An 18,472-nucleotide genomic window follows, 5' to 3' on the forward strand; every position below is an offset into this window, starting at 1 on the left:
AAAAAATGGAACGGAGGCCGGAGGTAGGGGTATGCTAACCTATGGTTGTTCCTGATTGTTCCAGAGGAAGGCGAAAAACCCCCTGACAGTAGCAGCCAAACGCACCAGTGGGGCAAAAATTCCTTCCTGACCCCCGTAGGCGGTCGGACGGAGTCCCTGGAACAATCACTGGGGGGGGGGGGGGGGGTGGGGGTGCGAGCTTACCTGGCTGCGGTGGTCCCCGTTAAACACTCTGGTTCAGGTGAATCTGGCTTGCTGTCAGCCTGACGTTTCTAGAAAGCTGTCTGGTTGCCCCTTGCAGTGGGATCTTTAAAATGGAGGGGAGGATGGAGGTAGGATAGAGGTTGGAGACTCCTGTCTTAACTCCTGTTTTCAACTCCTGGTTGTTAACTCTCCAGTTTAGTTCAAAAAATCCACTTGTGTTCACAAAATCCACATGCAAGCCACAATCAGGGAGCAAGCTCACCTTGTTTCAAAATGTCAATAGCAGAAGTGATTTGTGCTCTGTAGTGCTCACTTCTAGAACCTGCTCAGTGCGCCTTGAGAATATTGGTTCTGCAGCAAAGCAGTTAAAGTGCACCTGTTGTACAAACTATTCATCAGCATTGAAAGTTATTAAAATAAAACAGTAGCTGTTTTTATTTCTGCCTTTTAAATGAAGAAAAAGTATTGGTTTGCTAAATCAGAGTTTCAAGAGGTACGTTTTTCAAAATCCCATTTTAATCGCTCTGATACAGACAAATAATGAAAACAGATATTCTGTATCCAACCATAGCTACTAGCATGCAGGAAAAATACAATAGACACGTAAGTCTTGCCAGCATGTCCTGTCTTTTTACCTAAAGACTGTAATGCTATAGCATAACAAGCTGAGATTTTAGAAATGTGATTTGAACACAACTTCTTCCACTGGTGGCTTTGCGGAAAAAAATTTAGAATAGAGCATAAAACAGAGAACAATTAGGACATTTCAACAGCACACATCTAAGCTGCAGCTACATACCGCATGTTCAAATGCTGGCTAAAAGATTAGTGACAGCACAATATAACACAACCTTCCAATGCAAACAATATATGTTAACTATTGTTGTGTAACCTGGCAGTTAGAAATCACTCCAAAATGTTTTCCAGTCAAAACATAGTTGTCAAAATTGGTAGGTTCCTTTGGCTAAAATAGAGACTTTACAGACTACGCACCCTAGGGAGTTTCTATTGGATTAAAGTGGATGTAAACCCCAATTTTTTTTTTTTTATGTCATAATGTAAAGTATAAGCTTTCCTATCATTTGAGCCCAGTCTTGCCACAAAGAGTTAATCCAGCTCTGAGCAATCCTCTTTTATTGTTCAGTCAGATAAATCTTGACGAACAGAGAAAAACTTTGTCAAATCCTGCCCCTTGCTGTGAGTAACAGGTGATTTGCATATCTCATACACAAGCCTAAGAGACATGCATTATTTTTTTAATTCCCTCCCCACTCCTTTCTTCTGCTGCTCTGCAAGGATCGGCTGTTCCGCACCTCAGCATGATTTGACATGCGGAAGTCATGTGGGGACTTTTCTGGGTTTTGACTAGATGTTAGTGATTAAGCAGAAGTTCAGTGTAAGAAATACACAGGAGAAAATGCATGTTGATAAGGGGAGTGTAGAGGTGGGTGGAGAGTTTACTGACATCACGACTCCATCCACTGAGCGCTGGAAAACAGAGGCACCCACAAAATCTGCAGTTTTTCGGGTCTCATAGCAGCAGAGGGGAGACATTTGACAGATGAGTATACATGCAGGAGACATGTACAGTGGTGTGAAAAAGTGTTTGCCCCTTCCTCATTTCCTGTTCCTTTGCATGTTTGTCACACTTAAGTGTTTCGGAACATCAAACCAATTTAAACAATAGTCAAGGACAACACAAGTAAACACAAAATGCAATTTGTAAATGAAGGTGTTTATTATTAAAGGTGAAAAAAATCCAAACCATCATGGCCCTGTGTGAAAAAGTGATTGCCCCCTAAACCTAATAACTGGTTGGGCCACCCTTAGCAGCAACAACTGCAACCAAGCGTTTGCGATAACGTGCAATGAGGCTTTTACAGCGTCCTGGAGGAATTTTGGCCCACTCATCTTTGCAGAATTGTCCTAATTCAGTTACATTAGAGAGTTTTCGAGCATGAACGGCCTTTTTAAGGTCATACCACAACATCTCAATAGGATTCAGGTCAGGACTTTGGCTAGGCCACTTCAAAGTCTTCATTTTGTTTTTCTTCAGCCATTCGGTGGTGGACTTGCTGTTGTGTTTAGGATCATTGTCCTGCTGCAGAACCCAAGTTCGTTTCAGCTTGAGTACACGAACAGATGGTCGGACATTCTCCTTCAGGATCTCTTGGTAGACAGCAGAATTCATAGTTCCTTTTATCACGGCAAGTCTTCCAGGTCCTGAAGCAGCAAAACAGCCCCAGATCATCACACTACCACCACCATATTTTACTGTTGGTATAATGTTCTTTTTATGAAATGCAGTGTTCCTTCTACGCCAGATATACTTGGACACACACCTTCCAAAGAGTTCCACTTTTGTCTCATCGGTCCACAGAATGTTGTCCCAAAAGTCTTGGGGATCATCAAGATGTGTTGTGGAGAAATTGAGACGAGCTTTGATGTTCTTTTTGCTCAGCAGTGGTTTTCTCCTTGGAACTCTGCCATGCAGGCCATTTTTGCCCAGTCTTTTCCTGATGGTGGAGGCATGAACGCTGACCTTAACTGAGGCAAGTGAGGCCTGCAGTTCCTTGGACGTTGTTGTGGGGTCTTTTGTGACCTCTTGGATGAGTCGTCGCTGCGCTCTTGGGGTAATTTTGGGCGGCCGGCCACTCCTGGGAAGGTTCACCACTGTTCCATGTCTTCGCCATTTGTGGATAATGGTTCTCACTGTGGTTCGCTGGATTCCCAAAGCTTTGGAAATGGCTTTATAACCCTTTCCAGACTGATAGATCTCAATTACTTTCTTTCTCAATTGTTCCTGAATTTCTTTGGGTCTCGGCATGATGTGTAGCTTTTAAGGATCTTCTGGTGGACCTTACTGTGTCAAGCAGCTCCTATTTAAGTGATGCCTTGATTGTGAACAGGTGTGGCAATAATCAGGCCTGGGTGTGGCTAGAGAAATTGAACTCAGGTGTGGACAACCACAGTTATAGTATGTTTTAACAAGGGGGGCAATCACTTTTTCACACAGGGCCATGATGGTTTGGATTTTTTTTCACCTTTAATAATAAACACCTTCATTTACAAATTGCATTTTGTGTTTACTTGTGTTGTCCTTGACTATTGTTTAAATTGGTTTGATGTTCCGAAACACTTAAGTGTGACAAACATGCAAATGAACAGGAAATGAGGAAGGGGGCAAACACTTTTTTCACACCACTGTATATCCTTCTAGATAACCAATATTGCAGTAGTTTAGAAAGGATGAGAGTGGGTTTACATCCACTTTAAGGCTAGATAATTGACTCAATCTTTATATAACCATAAGTAACTGACGTATTAATACCTAGGCCAAATTTAAGAGAATCAGTATGTGTCACTTAAAGTGGAACTAAACCCAATTCAAGGCATGGCATAAATAATAACTTTCATAGTTGCTCTCAGCAGAACTGTCAAGGCCTTAAATCAGGGGTCTCAAACTGGTGGCCCTTCAGCTGTTGCAAAACTATAAGTCCAATCATGCCTCTGCCTTTGGGAGTCATGCTTGTAACTGTCAGCCTTGCAATGCCTCATGGGACTTGTAGTTTTGCAACAGCTAGAGGGCCGCCAGTTTGAGACTCCTGCCTTAAATGGTTGGTGTCATAACTGATCACTTGAGCAGCACTATGGCAACTGCAGATCAAACAGAAGATAGGATGGCAGCTTCCTTGGTTGTAAATGATAAGCGGATTTACTTCTACTTTAACCTCTTCACGGCCGTGCTATAGCCAAAAGATGGCTACAGCAGCATGGTCTATGGACTTCCTCCTTTGATCGTGCCACAGATCACAGATAAGGGTAAAGAGCCAATCACAGTGGCTCTTAACCATGTGATCAATTGTGTCCAATCACAGCTGATCACAGTGTAAACAGTATTTTCTCATGCTGACAGCAGGAGAGGAGAGCCGATAACTGGCGAATCCACGCAGGGGACATCTACACTGATAATCAGGGCACTGATCAGGACCAATCAGTGCTGTCAGCCAGTGCCCATCAGTGCTGCCAGTCAGTGCCTCTCAGTGATGGCTATCATTGCTGCCTATCAGTGCCCATCCATGCCCATCGTTGCTGCCTATCAGTGCCACCTATCAGTGCCCTTCAATGCCCTTCAGTGCAGCCTCATAAGTACTGCCTCCTCAGTGCCCATCAGTGCCACCTCATCATTACCCATCAGTGCAGCCTATCAGTGCCCATCAGGGAAGCCTATCAGTGGCCATCAATGCAACCTCATCAGTGCAACCTCATCAGTGAAGGAGTTACTTATTTACAAAATGTTATAACAGAAATGAATGCTGCGTACACACAACTGGACTTTCCAGCAGACTAGGTCCGGCGGTCTTCCCGATGGACTTTTGAGGGAGTTCCAACAGACTTTCCAAACGAATGGACTTGGCCACACACAATCACACCAAAATCTGACTGATTTGAATGTGATGAATAAGGAAGTTCATAGCCAGTAGCCAATAGCTGCCCTAGCATTGGTTTTTGTCTGTTGAACTAGCATACAGATGAACAGATTTCTCGATAGGAAATGGTTTCAGCGGAAAAATTTGAAACATGTTCTATTTCTAAAGTCCGTCTGATTTTTAGACAGCAAAGGTCCGATGGAGCCCACACATGATCGAATTGTCTGGCGGATTCGTTCCGTCGGACCATTGCTGTCAAAAAGTCCCGTTGTGTGTACACGGCTTAAGAAAAACAATTTTTTTTCTTTTTGGTCTTTTTTCGTTTGTTTAACAGAAAAAAAAAAAACCCCAGTGGTGATTAGATACCGCTAAATGAAAGCTCTATCTGTCTAAAAAAAAATGATTTTGTTTGGGTACAGCCTAGCATGAGCAATTGTCATTCAGGCTGGGTTCACATTGCAGCGATGTGGGAACGCCGCAAATCTACTGCGGGTTCCCGCATCGCATGCCTCCCGGCGGCAGTTCACACTGCCCTATGCGAACGGCTGGGAGTGTCAGTGAAAAGTTAATGACACCCCCAGATCAGACCGCATATTGAAGTGCGATCTGCAAACTCGGACAGGAATCGGATCGCATGGTGTGAACACCCATGCGATCCGATTCTGCTGCAGACCAAAAAAAGGGTCCTGTGCGAGTTTGGAGCGGGAGCGATGCAAATTCAGCCATACTATCTGTATGGCTGAACTCGCATCGCACAGAGATCGGATGTGATTTGCACTGCAGTGCGGTGCGAATCACATCCGGTTCTCGTAACCGCTGCAGTGTGAACCCAGCCTCAAACTACGACAATGCTTAAAAGCTGAAAATTGGCCTGGTCAGGCAGGGGATGAAAGTGCCCAGTAGGAAAATGGTTAATTCTTCTATAAATCTGACTAATTTGCCTACGTGTATAATTTTATGTTTTTAAGGACAAGACTTTTAATTGATTCACTGTTTTAAAAATACATTTTCTGCATATGTTTGTTCATTTAGGCTGTCAAATGAATACACTTTTACAGTTTTGTGGCAGCTGCTGTTAATGTGTTTATTGTACCCTTTGGTGCAAGGCACAGTGATAGTTGAACTGGCAGGTTTGTTATGCACATAAACCCATAAGATCGCTACGATTGGTTGTCATAGTGATTACACAAACAGGAAACAATCAGAAGGTTCCTGATTTTTAGTGTTGTATAACAGAATGTTTGTTTGAGGAAGCTGATGTTATGTGGGAGACTTCAGGGTCCCCATTTTTGTAGATTTTTGCACATGTATAAACTACGTATAGTAATTAAAATACAATATTTTTAGTGATAGGAATCCTTTAGGTTACAATAAGGACCTTGACCTAAAAATACCTTGAAAAAGAATATTGTAAGATACGCGTTATCAATATTTGCATACTTTAAGGTCGAAACTAGAGCAGTTGTGCGATGATGTATTTTCTTAACATTGCTAGTATCATAACTTAAAACTGTAAAACATCTACATTGCTTGCAAATTATACTATATTAATGCAGGTGTTAATGTATTTTAATGATAGTCTTTTCTGAAGTCTTTTTTTATTTTATTGCTTTCCGTGTTTTCTTTTTTACAGGTTGGAGGTCAGAGTCTTCAGTATTCTCCTAAGGTGTGTTTTGTGTGTCCTTGTAACTAGCAATGTATAATAGGATTGTAGGATTTGCCATATATTCTACACAGACTTTTGGACTTTATGTAATAAAAAAAAGTCAAAAGATGCTAGTGTTCAGTTATCAACAGCAGTTAATCAGAAACATACTTTTGCTAACCACATTCCATGAATACAGTATAACTGATGTTGCCCACCTTATTAGTAGCTACCCAGCCACCCAATTACATCCTCCAACTATCCCATTAAAGAGACCACACCTTTAACTTGGAGTAATTAGTGGCCGTAGCAGCCTCTTTATTAATTAAAACATATAATAAACATATCAAACCAACATATCAAACCAACAATGAACTTATCAGTTAACTGAATAGACTGGCAAACGAGTTGGTCTTCGGCAGGGCCTTCCCTCTCCCCACCCCATTAATGTACCAATCAACCGGCACTGCGATCATATTAACTGTACCAGGCCTAAAGCTGATATGCTAGCTCAGAGGCCACCAACTCTTTGACCGCAGTGCCCCCCATTCACCATTTTCCATATAACCCTTGTTATATGGCTTCAGCAACGAGCCCATCTCTCCAATGGGTCCCGCATCAACTTCTCTGTGGGGAGGGGTTATCTTCCTTTACCTGCACTGACAAACATCCGCCAACCGCTACAACATCCGACACCTACCCCTGGAAGCAAAAACATGTTAAAAACTCCCAAACGCAAAGGAGCTCCATTGCCCTCCCCACAGCACCCCGTCCCCCTACGGGTATGCTAAAAGGGAGGGAGGGTGGGAAACTTTCTCCCGCACTGACGCTGGGGCGGGCTGCGCTCACTCCTCGTGGCGCTAAGCCCCGCCCCCTAATACTTACAGCCTATCCTGGCTTTCCCCAGTTCACTGGACTTCATATCCGCTCTCCGCCTACCCCCCTTTAGTGGTCCGTCTCCGAGCTCTCTTTCCTGATTGAATTGCGTGGGCAACTTTGCTCTTTCACTGTGTTATTAAATAAGTCATTTGAAGGTATTTACAAACCTTGTTGTTAATTAGAGAGAACCCATGCTCTGATAATGCAAATGGAAGTATTTACATATTCTTTTTATTTTTTTATCCATAATTTTTTTATTTTATCAAAAGAGAACATAACAGTTAAGATTGTTGCAAATGGTACATATCATTGTAGTGAAAAAACCTTGTAAAGGCATATAAAATAGGCTTTGTTCAAATCTTGATGGCCCAATCCAGCCTACCCCAAATGGGTTCATGCTGTAGGTCTGGGAAGTCACCACATTACATATTCTAAACAAGCAAGCAGTGCAAGCACTTTTAAACAAGCTCTTATTCGCCTCTGTATTTAAAGGGATTTTGGAGAAATTATTCTTCAAAGTTCACAACAGAGGCACTGAAATCACAACTCCTATCCCCTTATTTTGTATGACAGCAGAGACTTGGCAGTCCTTGAATGTAAACAAACAGCAGGTGCAATTTACATACCTCCCAACCATCCCTGAATGTCCGGGATTGTCCTGCAAACTGAAGGCTGTCCAGCTGTCCTGCTGTCCCGCAGCTGCAGGCAGAATCCTGCAGGCTGGTTTTCACACTGGATGTGAAAACCTTCTTTGATTGGACCTTCTGGCTGATTTTCATCGTGATGATTGGCTGAAGCTCATAGCAATCAATCTGTACTGGCCACTCATTCTGTGCTGTGAGGGTGGGTTCAGATGCCGATCTATGCTGAAGACGAAGAGGCAGGTGAGTGTGTGCCTGATAGAAACGTTTCTGGAGTATAGAGGAGCCGTAACACTGTCCTGGCAGATGGCAGACTGATTTCAGGTGAAGCCTGTGCCCAGAATCTGATCAGATCATTGGAAGACAGAAGCTGGCCTCAGGCTGCAGACACAGTGCACCACTCGTGCTGTTTGCTACAGGACTCTGTAGCAGGAGATAAGGACAGTGAGTGTGCTGTATTGTCTCAATTTGAATTGCACTGTTTATGCAATTTTTCCTAAACTCTTTGTCCACCCCCCAATCATCCTGAATCCTGAGGTCTCTCTGTGCACCCCCCCCCCCATCCCATCCTGAGGTCTCTCTGTGCATCCCCATCCCATCCTGAGGTCTCTCTGTGCAGCCCCCATCCCATCCGGAGGGCTCTCTGTGCACCCCCCATCCCATCCCGAGGTCTCTCTGTGCACCCCCCATCCCATCCTGAGGTCTCTCTGTGCACCCCCATCTCATTCTGAGGTCTCTCTGTGCACCCCATCCCATCCCATCCTGAGGTCTCTCTGTGCACCCCCCATCCCATCCCACCCCAAGGTCTTTCTGTGCACCCTCATCCCATCCCATCCCAAGGTCTTTCTGTGTACCCCCATCCCATCCCAAGGTCTTTCTGTGCACCCGCCCACCCCATCTTGAGGTCTCTCTGTGCATCCCCCTTCCCATCCTGAGGTCTCTCTGTGCACCCCCATCCTGAGGTCTCTCTGTGCATCCCTCCATCCCATCTTGAGGTCTCTCTTTGCACCCCATCCCATTCTGAGGTCTTTCTGTGCACCCTCCATCCCATCCTGAGGTCTCTCTATGCACCCCCCATCCCATCCTGAGGTCTCTTCTCTGTGCACCCCCTGTCCCATCCCATCCTGAGGTCTCTCTATCCACCCCATGTCTTCCGAGTTCAGGATGTATTCATAAACATAAGAGTTTCTAAAGCCCCGTACACACTATCAGATTTTCTGCTGAGTTTTTCCTTCAGATTTACCAAAACCATGTTGTAGAAGGGCCTGCCTGATTGCATACACATTGAAACTCATAAGGTTTGATCTCATATTATATGGTTTTGGTAAATCTGAAGGAAAAACTCAGCAGACAATCTGATAGTGTGTACGGGGCTTTAGTCCAACTGTATTCAACTAGGTTACATTCCATAGCTCCCAACTGTTACTGATTTTGAGGGACTGTCCCTCATTCGGAAACAATGTCCCTCTTTCCTCATCATTTGTCTCTCATTTTGGTCTGATCTATATAGTGTATATAAAATGCACTACTTATCTTTCAAAAAAGTTTCCCAGTGCTAAACCTCTTACTACAACAATATAAAGGAATAGTAATGATAAAAAGGACTTTTTGGGTTTAACAAATTTTTTTGGTACAATTCTCCTTTAAAAGGCCATGGTAGGGGGTGTGTCATATGCCTACTTCATTTTGCTAATAGGTGTCCCTCATTCCCATCCCAGAAAGTTGGGAGGTATGCAATTACTACACAGTATCTGCAGCTACAGAGGTTATGATGGCTTGTTTTGAAGCTTTTCTTCCTGCTTGTAATTACCCATAAATGTCAACATTTTGAGCACAGGTGCACTTTTAGGCCAGCCATGCATGGGTGGAATTCCGAAAGAATTTTCTTCTGTAACTAAGAATTTTTGTTCGAATTTTGCACCATTAGTGGGTCTCAGCAACGATCACAAATTTTCATCGAATTTGAGTGATCAGGCATGTTGGAAATTTTTTTAAAAACTAATTTCTAATCAATGATGGGAAAATCAAGTGAGAAATATTATTGAAAAAGAAATGTGCATGAGCTGTGATCTACAAAAAAAAGAAGATTCCCAGCCACGAAAAATTCTTTTCTGTAGCAACATGAGGTGAAATTGAAGACTTGGTTGGTCGAATTTTCGAAATCCATGGTGGCATCATCGGATCACAAAATGCACTAAATTTCTGATTTGCCAAAGAAAATTTGTTCGGAATTCTACCCATGCATGCCTTGCATTAGCCTCTATGTCTATGACAAGCAAACATTTATAAAATATTACAGCACTGTAAAACATAATAAATCTAAATTACAATGGAGGCCAGTTAAGCACGTTACGCACCACCCACTTACCTACAGTACAATGAAATGTATCCTATATCTAACTAGCTGCTGCATAGTGTAGAAATCTCCTACCCTATGCCACTGGGTCCTTCCTACAACAATGATCTTAAAGGGCTTAAAATCAGCAGCTACAAGTGGGAACGAGTTGCACTGCACACCCGCCCTTCTGATTACCTCCTCCATTCACAGAACTTGTACTATTCTTTTTCAAAACACAAAGCACTCTGTGAATGACTGGTCAGAGGAAGAATGATAGGATTAGCTGCTTTCAATCACAGAACGCTTTGCATTGTGGGAAAGAATACTACAAGGTCTATGAATGGAGGAGGCAGACAGAAGTGGTGGGCAAGTGGTGCAATTTTTACACACAGATTTCTACACAATGAAGCAGCCAGCCAGATATGGGGCACACTTCATTAGAGATAGGTTATGTCCCTCCTACTGCAAATCTAAAAAAAAACTTCAGCTTTAATAGATACATAACCATATTGATTGATGTTCTTTATATCTGCCTGAAGTTCGGCTTGAATGGAGAGAAGTTAAATGCTGATTATCATGGAAGAATAAAGTGGTTGATTTACTAAAACTGGAGAGTGAAAAATCTGGTGCAGCTCTGCATAGAGCTTTAAGGTCTCCTCCCCCCTCCTCTTCTCTAATTGCCCCTTTTTTTTGTGGGGTGGGGGAGCGGGTACCTGGTTTTGACAAGTTCTCTTCTACCCTTCCCTCCCCGCAGTCATCTGGGACATGTGCCACTGGTCCCAGAAGACTGTGGGACCAAAGCTGTCACAGCTGGGTGCCCACAGTTGAGATGCCGGGGACACAAGGCTTAGGGAAGGGGCGGCTCGGGTGAGCACAGCGCTGGATACTTGGACAGGTGAGTGTGTGTTTATTAAAAGTCAGCAGATACAGTTTTTGCAACTGCTGACTGTTAATAAACCCAAAAATGACTGGAGCTCTTTTTTAATCTAAAAATGAAAGGCTGAACTTGATGTTTATTCAGGTTTACTAAATATACTGCAGTTAAATGTTACTGCATATTTTGTTTTTCAGTTATATATTTCCCACTTTGCCAAAGATAGCTGGGTTTAATTGGTTGCTCTTGGCATCTCATGCCGCTTACACATGATTGGTTTTTCCGTCAGAATAAACTCTGACGGTTTTTCTGACGGAGTTCCACTTAAACTGACTTTCCTACACACGATCACACCAAAGTCCAATCGTTAAGAATGCGGTGACGTACAACATGTACGACTGGACTAGAAAAAGGAAGTTCAATAGCCAGTAGCCAATAGCTGCCCTTGTGTCGTTTTTGGTCCGTTGGAAGAGCATACAGTTTTCCCGATAGGAATTGATTCAGTTGGAAAGATTTAAAACATGTTCTATTTTCCGTCTGACCTTTTCTGCCGGTACACGGCATCAGACACATTTCCCGTAATTTGAAAATCTCAGACATTTATGTCAAGATATTTTTTATTACGGCAACACTACAGATGCACACCTGTCGTGAGATTTGTAATACTGTTCAGACAGTCTTGTGATCTTCACACCTCTGCCACACCCCACAGCCATGGATAATGCTTTTTTTACCTAATGATCAGTCTGGAGTTGGAGCCAGGAAATAATTCTTTCACATTAATTGTCCCTGTAGTGTGTCAAAAAAATTACTTTACAGTGTTACGAATCCTTTAGTATACATATCAATAAATAAAGTATGCAGTGAAGCGGTATATTTACTATTTGCCTGGAGTTATGTTTTAAAGACTTAGATCTAAAACAAGTTGCTTGCAGTAATGTTTGATGAGATTTATGATTATTAGGCCATTATAAGTGTGCCAAGAAAATATCTTCATATCTTCAAATATCTTCATATCTTCAAATATCTTCATATCTGACATTTAGTTGAAATATATTAATTTTCTTAAATACCCCAAACCTGATCATGATTATATTGATACATAGATACACAGTCCTAGTTACTTCTCTGTTTCATTAGATTCAGCTATTTTCTGAGCCTAACTTCCACGGTGACTGTATGACCTTTGTAGAAGATCACTCATTGATCCCAGAATCCTTCTCACTGCAATCTTGCCGGGTGGAAGGGGGAAGGTAAGACTGGATTTTTAAATAGTTTAATGCTCATAGATCTGCAGATTATAATGTAAATGGAAAGTACAGTAAAATATCACTGCCAAAATTTGGCATGCTTTTAATTATTCATGCTTAGTTTATACTGTATATTGGATCATACTTTCAGTTTTGTAAGCCATGTGTCCGTGAAGGCTTTCATATATCCAAGTCATGCTATAGATAGCTGTATTTAATCACATTCAGTTGGACCTGTTTTAACAATAAAGACTTTTCACCACTCAAATAAATGGGTTCCTCAATTCAGATAAACTAAACTACCTTGAAGAACAATCTTCAATGTTACAAAACAAGTCCATTAGAATGTGACTTCTACTACATGATATATACAGTATGTCCACAAGTAGTGATGGACGAACTTCCGACGGGACGTTTCGCGAACGCGAAACGCGAACGGACACAAACGTTCGCGAAAACGACCGTTCGCCGCGGGCTCCATTGACTTCAATGGGAGGCGAATTTCGCAAACCTTTAGGTCGAATTTGCGGCCACGGGGTAATTATTAGGGGGTAGCACGTAGTCCCACCACCTGGACAATAGCATAATACATGTATGAGGTGAATTTGGGATCGATAACTACAAGCATTTTTTTTTTATTTGGGAAATTGTTCTGACAATTCAGGACTATGGAGCTAATGAAGGCAATGGAGGAGAGGGAAGGTCAGGGACCAGGGTAGGCAAACAAGAGGGTGCAGGAGATACAGAGCACTGACAGCAGCACCGTAATACAGAGCACTGACATCAGCACCGTGACATACAGCGCTGACAGCAGCTCCGTGACATACAGCGCTGACAGCAGCTCCGTGACATACAGCGCTGACAGCAGCTCCGTGACATACAGCGCTGACAGCAGCTCCGTGACATACAGCGCTGACAGCAGCTCCGTGACATACAGCGCTGACAGCAGCACCGTGACATACAGCGCTGACAGCAGCTCCGTGACATACAGCGCTGACAGCAGCTCCGTGACATACAGCGCTGACAGCAGCTCCGTGACATACAGCACTGACAGCAGCTCCGTGACATACAGCGCTGACAGCAGCTCCGTGACATACAGCGCTGACAGCAGCACCGTGACATACAGCGCTGACAGCAGCTCCGTGACATACAGCGCTGACAGCAGCTCCGTGACATACAGCGCTGACAGCAGCTCCGTGACATACAGCGCTGACAGCAGCTCCGTGACATACAGCGCTGACAGCAGCTCCGTGACATACAGCGCTGACAGCAGCACCGTGACATACAGCGCTGACAGCAGCTCCGTGACATACAGCGCTGACAGCAGCTCCGTGACATACAGCGCTGACAGCAGCTCCGTGACATACAGCACTGACAGCAGCTCCGTGACATACAGCGCTGACAGCAGCTCCGTGACATACAGCGCTGACAGCAGCACCGTGACATACAGCGCTGACAGCAGCTCCGTGACATACAGCGCTGACAGCAGCTCCGTGACATACAGCGCTGACAGCAGCTCCGTGACATACAGCGCTGACAGCAGCTCCGTGACATACAGCGCTGACAGCAGCTCCGTGACATACAGCGCTGACAGCAGCTCCGTGACATACAGCGCTGACAGCAGCTCCGTGACATACAGCGCTGACAGCAGCTCCGTGACATACAGCGCTGACAGCAGCTCCGTGACATACAGCGCTGACAGCAGCTCCGTGACATACAGCGCTGACAGCAGCTCCGTGACATACAGCGCTGACAGCAGCTCCGTGACATACAGCGCTGACAGCAGCACCGTAAGCAGCCCCAGGAGGAAGTCAGCACAGCACAGGGATGGTGTGATCCCCTCATAATAAGAACCCCCAGGAGGAAGTCAGCACAGCACAGGGATGGTGGGAGCCCCTCATAATAAGAACACCCAGGAGGAAGTCAGCACAGCACAGGGATGGTGGGAACCCCTCATAATAAGCAGCCCCAGTAGAAATATGACACCGCTCAACCTCTTCAAAGAGGAGGGTAGGGGCATATAGTACGGTGTGCTTTTTTGGGTCAGGGAAGTGAGCCAAATGAATTAAGAAGGTCTGTGTGCTTGATTCCAAAAATTGTTTATAGACATATACATGGTCTACTGATCACATGTGTTGAATTCCTCCGAGATCCATGCCTCATTCATTTTTAGAAATGTGAGGTAGTTAACACTGTGGTGAGCTAGGCGAGTACGCTTATCGGTCACAATCCCCCCTGCTGCGCTGAACGTCCTTTCGGACAGGACACTGGATGAGGGGCAAGCCAACAGTTCGATTGCAAATTGGGCAAGCTCTGGCCAGAGGTCAAGCCTGCCCACCCAGTAGTCTAGGGGTTCATCACTCCTCAGAGCGTCCACATCGGCCGTTAACCCAATGTAGTCGGACACCTGACGGTCTAGGCGTTCCCTGATGCTGGATCCGGATGACACCTGTCGATGGGTCGGCTGAAAGAATGACCTCATATCCGAAGTCACCAACACATCTTCAAACCGGCCTCTTCTTGCAGGCGCTGTTGGATTGGTACCCGCAAATCCTTCTCTGGGAGTGGGAATTGCTCCTCTGCCAGCGCACGCAAAAGCAGAATGCAGCATTTCTCGAAGCAAGGCCTGGAAGTGCTGCATTCTGACAGCCCTCTGCGACGGCGGTAACATTTCCGCCATTTTGTGTTTGTACCGGGGGTCTAAGTACGTTGCCACCCAGTACTGGTCCTTGACCCTCATGCTTTTTATACGGGGGTCCCTATTAAAACACTGGAGCATGAAGGCCCCCATTTGCACTAAAGTGGAAGCGGTGTGGTGGCCTGGCTCCTGCTCATCATCCAGGATAATGTCGTCCTCTTCATTCTCCTCTCCCCATCCTCGCACAACAGGGATCCCAGAAAGGTTTAAAGCATGCTCTTCTTGCTCCTGCTCATCCGCCCCGGCACCATCCTCCTCTGACTCCTCATCAGACTCCTGTTGTTGACTTGTCTCAGATAGAGTAGCCCCCCCTGGGAATTCATCCAGCATTGCGACTTCCTCATCTTCCCGCTCCTGCTCCTCCACAGCCTGATCAATGACACGACGCAATGCACGCTCCAGAAAGAAGGCATAAGGTACCATGTCACTGATGGCGCCATGGCTGCGACTGACCAGTTTGGTGATCTCCTCAAATGGCCGCAGAAGTCTGCATGTGTCGCGCATGAGCAGCCACTGGCGCGGTGAAAAAAAACCCAGCTCCCCAGAACCGTTTCTTTCGCAGAGTTCATACAGGTAGACGTTAACTGCACGTTTCTGCTGGAGCAGCCTATCAAGCATATAGAAGGTTGAGTTCCATCGCGTCGGGCAATCGCAAATAAGACGTCTGACCGGCAGATGGTGTCGCCGCTGAATGTCAGCAAGGCGAGCCATGGCCGTGTAAGATCTTCTGAAATGGGCCGAGATTTTCCTTGCCTGCCGCAAGATGTCCTGGACCCCAGGGTATTTGACAAGGAATCGCTGCACGACCAAGTTTAAGACGTGTGCCATGCACGGCACGTGCGTGATTTTGCCCTGTTTCAATGCGCTAAGCAGATTGGCACCGTTGTCACACACCACTTTACCAACTGTCAAATTGAGCGGTGTTAGCCACTCATCTGCCTGTGAACGCAAAGCTGAAAGGAGTGCCGGGCCAGTGTGGCTCTTTGCTTCCAGGCACAACAGACGCAGCACGGCATGGCAACGTCTCACCTGGCATGTGGAATAGGTTCTGGGGAGCTTGGGCGGTGCAGTGGAAGAGACGCTAGCAGCGGAAAAGGAGGAGGCAGCTGAGGAGGAGAGGGAGGAGGATGGAGTAGGAGGAGGAGAAGAAGAGTCAGGCCTGCATGCAATCCGTGGCGGTAAAACCAAATCTACACGGGTGCCACGGGTTACATGCTTGACGGCCGTCAGAAGGTTCACCCAGTGGGCAGTAAAACTGATATACCTTCCCTGCCCGTGTTTGCTAGACCACGTGTCTGTGGTCAGATGTATCTTGGCACCGACACTGTGTGCCAGAGATACATTCACTTGCCGCTGAACATGGCCATATAGCTCTGGGATGCCCTTCTCTGAGAAATACTTCCTTCCTGGGACCTTCCATTGTGGTGTTCCAATGGCCACAAATTTGCGAAAGGCCTCCGAGTCCACCAGTTTATATGGCAGTAGTTGGCGGGCTATGAGTTCTGACAAGCCAGCCGCCAACCGTTGGGCAAGAGGGTTATCCGGCGTCATCATTTTTTTACGCTCAAACATTAGGCCCACGGAAGCCTGCCTTTTTGCAGAAAAATGTGAGCTTGGCGTGATGGAAGGTGGAGTGGAGGACAATTGTGAGGAGAGAGGAGAAGGAGAAGTAGAAGACGAGGCTGGACGGTGAGAGCCTGCAGTGTGGCTTTGTGTGTTCCGTTGCTCCCACTGGGCTCGGTGATGGCTGCTCATGTGCCTTCTTAAGGCGGTCGTCCCTAGGTGAGTATTGGGCTTACCGCGACTAACGCGTTGACTGCAAAGATTGCAGATGGCAACGCTATTGTCAGCAGCGGACACGTTAAAAAAAGCCCACACTGCGGAGCCATGTGCCGGTGTCCTGGGAGCGCCAGATGTGACCGTACATGGTCGATGACTCGCTCCTGATACATTTGCAGTCTGCTTTGTCCCTGCTGTGCAATGTAAGTCATTGCTGCTTCTCCTCCCTATCTGCTGGTCCATATCTCCCTCTGAACTCCCCTCCTCTTCCTCTCTTGTGGGCACCCACGTGACATCACTAGACACGTCATCATCAACGTCACCTTCCCCACCGCTATAAGTAGAGTAGGCAGCAACACCGGGGACCAACCTCCTCCTTGGGCTGATCTGGGTACTGGCGTCAGACTGCTGAGTAGCGCTTGTTGCTACCTCCTCTTCCTGATCCAATACCAAGAGTGGCTGCGCATCAGAAATGTCCTCTTGATATGGATCGGAAAATAATTCCAGTGACTCAAGCGGAAGGTATGTGGTGGTGGTGGTGGTGGTCGTGTTGTTGGTGGTAGTGTCTTTGGGGGTGCACATAGCAGAGAGTGAAGAAGAGGGTGCAGATCGAGAGGATGAGGAGGGTGCAGAAGAGTAAGGCTGAGCGAGCCACTCAACCAAGTCTGGTGCATCCTTTAAAGTAATTGAACGCACCTTCTGCAACTTCCCACTTTGGCTCAAGCCTGTTGCTCCTGCCCTACCCCTACCACCCCTGCGGAAGGGCCTGCCTCTTCCTCTGCATGTCATTTTTTAAATGACCCTGTGACAAAACTCTTAGTCCCTATACCGCTGAAGGACTGCTGCAGTATAGGTGAGCGGTCAGCAGTGGTGCACGTCAACCCTATCTATTGTGGACCGATAGCGGTCCTTACAGAACAGCAGACTGTACCGCACTCAAGCCTATGTACCGTAGCACCCTATACCAAGTTACCAGTCCTTATAAGAACTTTTGTGGACCAAGCAGGTTGTGTATTAGTGTTTAGCAGACTGTACGTCAGTCCCTATACCGCTGAAGGACTGCTGCAGTATAGGGCAGCGGTCAGCAGTGGTGCACGTCAACCCTATCTATTGTGGACCGATAGCGGTCCTTACAGAACAGCAGACTGTACCGCACTCAAGCCTATGTACCGTAGCACCCTATACCAAGTTACCAGTCCTTATAAGAACTTTTGTGGACCAAGCAGGTTGTGTATTAGTGTTTAGCAGACTGTACGTCAGTCCCTATACCGCTGAAGGACTGCTGCAGTATAGGGCAGCGGTCAGCAGTGGTGCACGTCAACCCTATCTATTGTGGACCGATAGCGGTCCTTACAGAACAGCAGACTGTACCGCACTCAAGCCTATGTACCGTAGCACCCTATACCAAGTTACCAGTCCTTATAAGAACTTTTGTGGAACAAGCAGGTTGTGTGTTAGTGATTAGCAGACTGTACGTCAGTCCCTATACCAATGAAGGACTGCTGCAGTATAGGGCAGCGGTCAGCAGTAGTGCACGGCAACCCTATGTATTGTGGACCGATAGCGGTCCTTACAGAACAGCAGACTGTACCGCACTCAAGCCTATGTACCGTAGCACCCTATACCAAGTTACCAGTCCTTATAAGAACTTTTGTGGACCAAGCAGGTTGTGTATTAGTGTTTAGCAGACTGTACGTCAGTCCCTATACCGCTGAAGGACTGCTGCAGTATAGG

The 18,472-nt window shown here is 45.8% G+C and overlaps 1 protein-coding gene across 2 annotated transcripts in view; it reads left to right on the plus strand.

The window, feature by feature from the left end:
- Nucleotides 1-18,472, plus strand: part of CRYBG2 (crystallin beta-gamma domain containing 2) — a 191,079-nt gene that overhangs the window by 155,796 nt on the left and 16,811 nt on the right. For both annotated transcript variants that reach the window (XM_077481047.1, XM_077481048.1), the window contains 2 exons: nt 6,268-6,300; nt 12,152-12,264. In XM_077481047.1, coding sequence (XP_077337173.1) covers nt 6,268-6,300; nt 12,152-12,264 — 146 coding nt within the window. The remainder of the gene's footprint in view (nt 1-6,267; nt 6,301-12,151; nt 12,265-18,472) is intronic.

The sequence above is a fragment of the Lithobates pipiens genome, unplaced genomic scaffold (assembly GCF_037356315.1).
Source record: "Lithobates pipiens isolate NorthernLeopardFrog02 unplaced genomic scaffold, aLitPip1_a1.2 Scaffold_16, whole genome shotgun sequence".
NCBI classification, from domain to species: domain Eukaryota; kingdom Metazoa; phylum Chordata; class Amphibia; order Anura; family Ranidae; genus Lithobates; species Lithobates pipiens.